This window comes from Enhydra lutris, unplaced genomic scaffold (genome assembly GCF_002288905.1).
Source record: "Enhydra lutris kenyoni isolate GAN:26980312 unplaced genomic scaffold, ASM228890v2 scaffoldscaffold3, whole genome shotgun sequence".
Lineage (NCBI taxonomy): Eukaryota > Metazoa > Chordata > Mammalia > Carnivora > Mustelidae > Enhydra > Enhydra lutris.
In genome coordinates this window covers 18,157,293-18,163,292 of record NW_019154087.1, presented here as the reverse complement: position 1 = coordinate 18,163,292, position 6,000 = coordinate 18,157,293, and the positions used below count along the sequence as shown (strand labels likewise).

Below are 6,000 nucleotides of genomic sequence, written 5' to 3'. Positions count from 1 at the left end.
GGTCCCGGTCCCCGATGGTAATTGGTTGAATCAGATTTAACAATGCAGTTAGATAAACAGTTGTGGCAGCTGCTGCCATGGCAACGTCACCGTCCTTACCCTCCCAGCGCGCGCCCCTTCCCCACCCCTCCTCCTCCTCCTGCTTTCCTCCAGTAAGTGCATACTTGCTAGTGGTCTGTTCAAGCAGCAGGGTTTAATGGCAGAGCTATTTTCTTTCCAAACTGTTCAAAATGATGAACGAAGATGCAGCTCAGAAAAGCGACAGTGGAGAGAAGTTCAACGGCGGTAGTCAGAGAAGAAAAAAACCCAAAAAGGTAAATGGCCGGAATTAGGAATGTCTGTAGAGAAATGTGTGTGTGTATGTGTTAGTGTGTAATATCAATGAGATTACAGAAACCGTGGAGCATTATGAGTAACTATAGACTATAGCAGTGCCAAACATTGCTTTTTAAAGAGGTAGGTGCAGACTGCTGCTTTCTGAGAACAGGAAAGGAACCAGGGTTCGTAATGGATACATTGACTGGAGCATGGTGAAGTGAACAGAGATGAGGTGTGTTCTGCATGTGTATTATTGAGGCTTGTGGCCACTGTTGGATGCTTCTGGTGTTCACTGGCTATATACAGAAAGAGTCATTTTGTTTTTAGAATGAGTGAGTTTAAAAGCAAGTGTTAAGCAAGGTGGATTGTGAAGCAAAAGGAAGATTTTTGGCCAGATGTGTGCTCGGGGATGATCTTCAGATGGCCAGACAGCAAATGCCTTTGGTTCCATGCTGAGTGTGTTCTTCCTAAGGAGAAGAGACTGTTGTGACAGGGGAAATATGATCCTCGGTGTGATATTTCTTTGGTGTGTTTAGCTCCTCTATGGTTTTCCCAGACATGATAGTGTGATAGCTCTTTCATTGATTAAGATAAACGGCCAAGATAAAGATATTATGGGCTGGGGGTGTTGGGTACACAAAGCAGTCTGTAGGATTTCTTAGCCTGGCACACATTCCCACACCCTTGATTTTCGTGGAAACGATACCAGTGAGAAACAGTGGGAAAAGATGCAAACTCTTCAGCCCCACCCAACGCCAGCACTTCTTTCTTCATGGCCTGACTCCTTCTGGTAAACTGTTACAGCCTCACCAAGCAATGTGAGCCCCACCTCGGACAGAGATGTCTTGAAAAAAATTCCCCTAAAATCCATTTATTTCTTGAGGCAATAAGATGGGCAGAATCTAAGATGATCCTAATGTAAATGCATTCCAACGTTAGACGCTTTGCATCTTGAATGAGCATGTTAAAAAAATTATCATGGACAAATGAACATTTTTCATTTTGACGAAATGCAGTGCATTTTAAAATCGCATTGCACTTTGAAATTGTAGATCTCTGGTACCTACATGTCTCGTGATCTAAGAAATAGGAAATCATTACACCTCTGATATTTAAAAGATCATGGTATTAGTAAACAAGAGATTAGTCTGTTTCTATGGTGCCTTGTAATTTGATAAAAATAAGCATACCCCCGTATAAAATTTTTAAAATAATAGCATAAGGATCGTGTGATGCAGTCTGATAAAGGCAAAGGATAATTCAGGGCAGGCAGGAACGTTGGTGGAATGTCCTTTTGTACCTGACGATTCTGGATCCTCCAGCCCTCGATGGCATTGGTAGAGCGTTAGCTAATTGATCAACATTTTAGAAAGGGAAAAAACACATAGAAAAGAAAAAGAGAGCAAGAGATAGGGAAAAAGAAAGAAGGAGTTTTTGCTTGAATTCACACTACCATTTCAAATTCCTCTGAAATTTCTCTCTGAAGTCCCTGTGCTGCATTAGAAACATTATACTCAGAACTACGAAAGGGGTGGGGAGTCTATAACATGGAGATTTTAAGCTCTGAGTGTTGATCCTAAATTCACATGGCAAAAGCCATCTTAAAATATTTGAGGGGGTATAGCAAATGAAATCATCATAGGTGATAACTTTAATATGTATTCAGTATATTTTCTCAAATATATTTATTTAGGAATAAATTCTTTTCAAACTTGCAGTTGAAAGGATAACAATTAGTAGCAAGTTTTGAATATGTGTATGAATTTTTACACACATTCAGAGGCATATATTAAATGAGCTATTAAAGCACAGTGAATATTGAGGATTAAAAGTAATTTCACCTAATAGGAAAGCATACACACACTCACGCACACACAAGTAAACATCCTTCAGTTTGTCAAGTCAGATATAAGTGGGTTTGAATCTTAGCTCTATCCTTTAATATAGTGTGTTTGGAGCATATCATTTAATTTCTTTGATGTAGGTCCTCATCTATAAAATGTGAATTATTCTACATATCTTTTGGTATTTTGTGAGGATTAGAAATAATGTACATCAAATTCCTTGAGCAGTATTTAATATACAGTTCATAACAATGACTTTTAGGTGTTGTTACTGTTTCTTGAATGGAAATTATTCATTGGAATAAGCCCTATAGAAAGAAAGTCTGTTTATATTTTTAAGAGAGGCAGAATATAATATTCGTACTTTGCAAAGGCTAGTAGTCATTTTTCAAAAGGTCAAAAGTTATATACTATAATTGGAAACTTTTTATCTCATACAAATTATTTGAGACTTACATAAACATACTCAGGTCTTTAGATTACCGCTTCACATCTTTTTTTTACAGCAGGCATCGTGAATTTTCATATTTATAAAGTAGACCATTAAATATGCTTTGATGAGGGAATAATAATCAAGAGATAAGCATCTGTAATAAGGAAAAAATCTGAAAAAAACAAGAATTTGAGCAAAGTCAGTGCCATATCACTTTAATTGTCTGTTTTTCTACTAGTGGTTCACACTGAATCCATCATAGGATTCTGTATAAGCACCCAGGACTGTGGACCACCGGGCTTACTGTGGCCTGGGTGTTGATCTAACATGATGAATCATATGCCTTGAAAACATGCCTCTTCCTCTAGCAAATATTTAACAGATGAGCCATAATGCACTTGTTTATTCTACATCTCACTAGAGTAATTCCTCTGAGGGAGAGAACTAAAGGGTCTTTTACCACGAAACCCACAATGTGAGAAAACAAGCTCAAGGAATTTATTTTCTATTAGGATTTCAGTGAGTACCTTGAAGATGGAAATTATTCTGGCTTTTCTTAAAAATTTCTATTCTGGTTTCAGTAATTGAGCTTGTCAATGCTCTCTATGCAGAAACCACCAGGAACACACCTGTGGTTGAATGTGTTGGGTTACAACTCATTGCGTTGGGAGAGGATGCACATCATGAGGAACTGAGTTAGAAAGGACTCATAGGACTTGGGTTTTGGCTGTAGCTGGTTTAAAAAAAAAAAAAAAAGAAAAAACACCAGCAATCTCTCATTTAGCAGGAGAGGGGCACGTCTGGTATTTTGTGGCTTGGACAGTGTTCATATTTTGTCTGTGTTCAGGCATGATAAGGGAGTGGTGCCATTTCTGACCTGCTCCATCCCAGTCACAGCATGGCCTGGTCTGAAGATGATGCTTCTGTGACATTGTTTGTGTTCAGTAGAAGAACACAAAGGCCAATGGGATAGTATCAGGTTAGCTCCTGGATGCTGCTTTTCTCGTTCTCAAGCTTGAACACAAAGATACTTTTGGAGAGGGAGAGAGATTTATTTGTTGCTGGATGCTCTTTAGTGTTCAAGGAAAATAAATCAGATATTCTTGTTGCTAAAGTATTCAGAGAAATCTTTTTCATCTGCTACTTCAGCAGATAGTATCCTTCAGGCCCAGTGATTTCACACAAACGAATATTGCCCAAGGTACAGAGTTGGGGTGGATGTTCCTAGTGGCTGTTCTGTAGAAAAGAGGAAATGGGAACTACTCTAATTCTTAGCTGGAATCCTGGACTAAAAGGAAGGACTGAGACCTATATGAAATGGATCACTGGAAGAGAGGTTTTAGCCTATTCTAAACCCTGGACAACTTGGCAAAAATTTCTTATTCCAGACGATATTTTGGCAGATTTGGTTAAAATAATTCAAGACCGTATTAGAGTGCAGTACCCACACTTTCCAATTTTGCATCAGTGACAAGGCAGTGGATTTGTACCAGAAGAAGCTGTAGGAGCCTTTGATAATTTACATAAATGAAAATGGAAATGCCCCAGCATCAATCACACGTGACAGAGCCATCTGAAACCACTAAGCCTTGTGAATTCTTTTAAACGAGTAAACAACTAAATGGCTTAATAACAATTCACTCATTTGGTGAAACACCTATATAAAGATTCAAATATAAATACTATTGTTTTCAATAGAGTAATGCGGTAAAATGGCTTTGTAGCATATTTTATATTCACTTAAGATGTTTTGTTCTGGGCTGTTATTTTAGAATATTCATGAGCATTGCAACATTTTTTGGTTATATATCTTTTTATTGCTGTTTACTTGCCACTACCTAAAGAGGGAGATGAAAGTGATACCAGATGTATGATTGAAATGTTGCACCATTGAAATGTGAATGAGAGACATGGAAAAAGAAGTTTATTTTTACAGCAGACACAGAATGCATGGCTTTTTTAGTGGAATCAGGTAGCAGATCCAGCATTTGGGTGTTCAAATCTTCTTGCAGTCAGATTAGTTTTGACTTTAGCTGGTGCCTTACCTTGTTCAATCAAAGCTAGAAAGGCTTTCATGTATAATTCATCCTGAATAATAGCCCCATTTCTTCAATTTTCCCAAATAACTTATGATTTACCTTTTTTTTAGAACATGAGTTTATAACCCAAAATAGCACGTGTTGCCTGAAGACAGCAATTCCCCATCACTGAAGGTATTTAGGATGACCATCTGTCAGAGATGATGGAGATTTTTTTATTGGAAAGAAAAATCCCTTACAACCTGGTATTCTGTGGTTTTCTTTCCATGTCTCTGTTTCTAGCTCTTTCTACCTACCTTTACGATACTGATTTTCCACTGATAATTTCATATGTAAGTCATAGCTAAGATATTCATCGCTAAGTATCTTTTTTTAGATACTAGTGAAGTGTTGTCTGCTGCCCACAGCTACCAGAATTACCTGGGTTGCCTTCTAAAAGAAGAGAATTCTCAGGACCCACTTCAGACTGGCTCAATCACTTTTGGTGATTTTAACAGACTTCCACCTCCTTGATTTTATGTACACTGGAGGTTAGAACCGTTGCTTTAGAACGTGGTCAGCGGGTGTGAAGTGGAGTTATTTTAGAAGGAAGAATCTCTAATTTCAGTGAGATGTGTTAGGTTATTACATGGCTCTTACATTTATTTCTTTGAAGTGTAGACAGCAATGACAAGGACATGAGAATAGAAGGCACTTTTCTTCCTATTTTATTCTACATCTGGGACGTAGAATTATTTCACATCCACCATCTCATTTGATCTTTGAAATAATTCTCAGTGAGTATTTTTACCCCAGTTTTGTAGATGAGGAACTGGAGACTCAGACTCTATGTGGGGATGGCACTGGAGAAATGATAGGCATTTTTCCTACTTTTCAGCAAATGACATGTTTTGAACCGTTTCTCCCATGGAAACCAGGTGCTAAGATATACCTCTATGTCTCCTGCAAAGCTTCTAAAGTACCTACAGTTTCATCTTATGCTAAGATATCCTCTGGATACCCCCCCCCCGCCCCCACCCCCGCCCCAGTGTTACTTCCTGTCTTTTACCCGTTGATAACATTCTCTAAAATGCTGACTTGGATAGGGGAATAATGCATAAGGGTGATTTCTTTCCTGGCTGTTGGTAATATTCTTCCAATCAGGACTCCTCTTTCCCCTCCTTTTAGTCCCATTACATTTTATGATAGGTGGGTGTGGATGTTGATTTCAGACTATACAAACATGTACTAGACTTTGAAAATCCACAACAATGAATGGGATAATATAAGTAAACAGGTATCTTTATGTGGTTTAGGTGTATTTAATTAAGCTAGCATAAAAAGATCTTGCTTTCACAACTTTGTTCTAATTCTTGGGAAACTTTGT

The 6,000-nt window shown here is 38.1% G+C and overlaps 1 protein-coding gene across 1 annotated transcript in view; it reads left to right on the top strand.

The window, feature by feature from the left end:
• The first annotated feature begins 230 nt into the window (after nt 1-230).
• Nucleotides 231-6,000, top strand: part of LOC111152577 (ankyrin 2) — a 326,153-nt gene continuing 320,383 nt past the window's right edge. The window contains exon 1 of the mRNA XM_022511070.1: nt 231-314. Coding sequence (XP_022366778.1) covers nt 231-314 — 84 coding nt within the window. The remainder of the gene's footprint in view (nt 315-6,000) is intronic.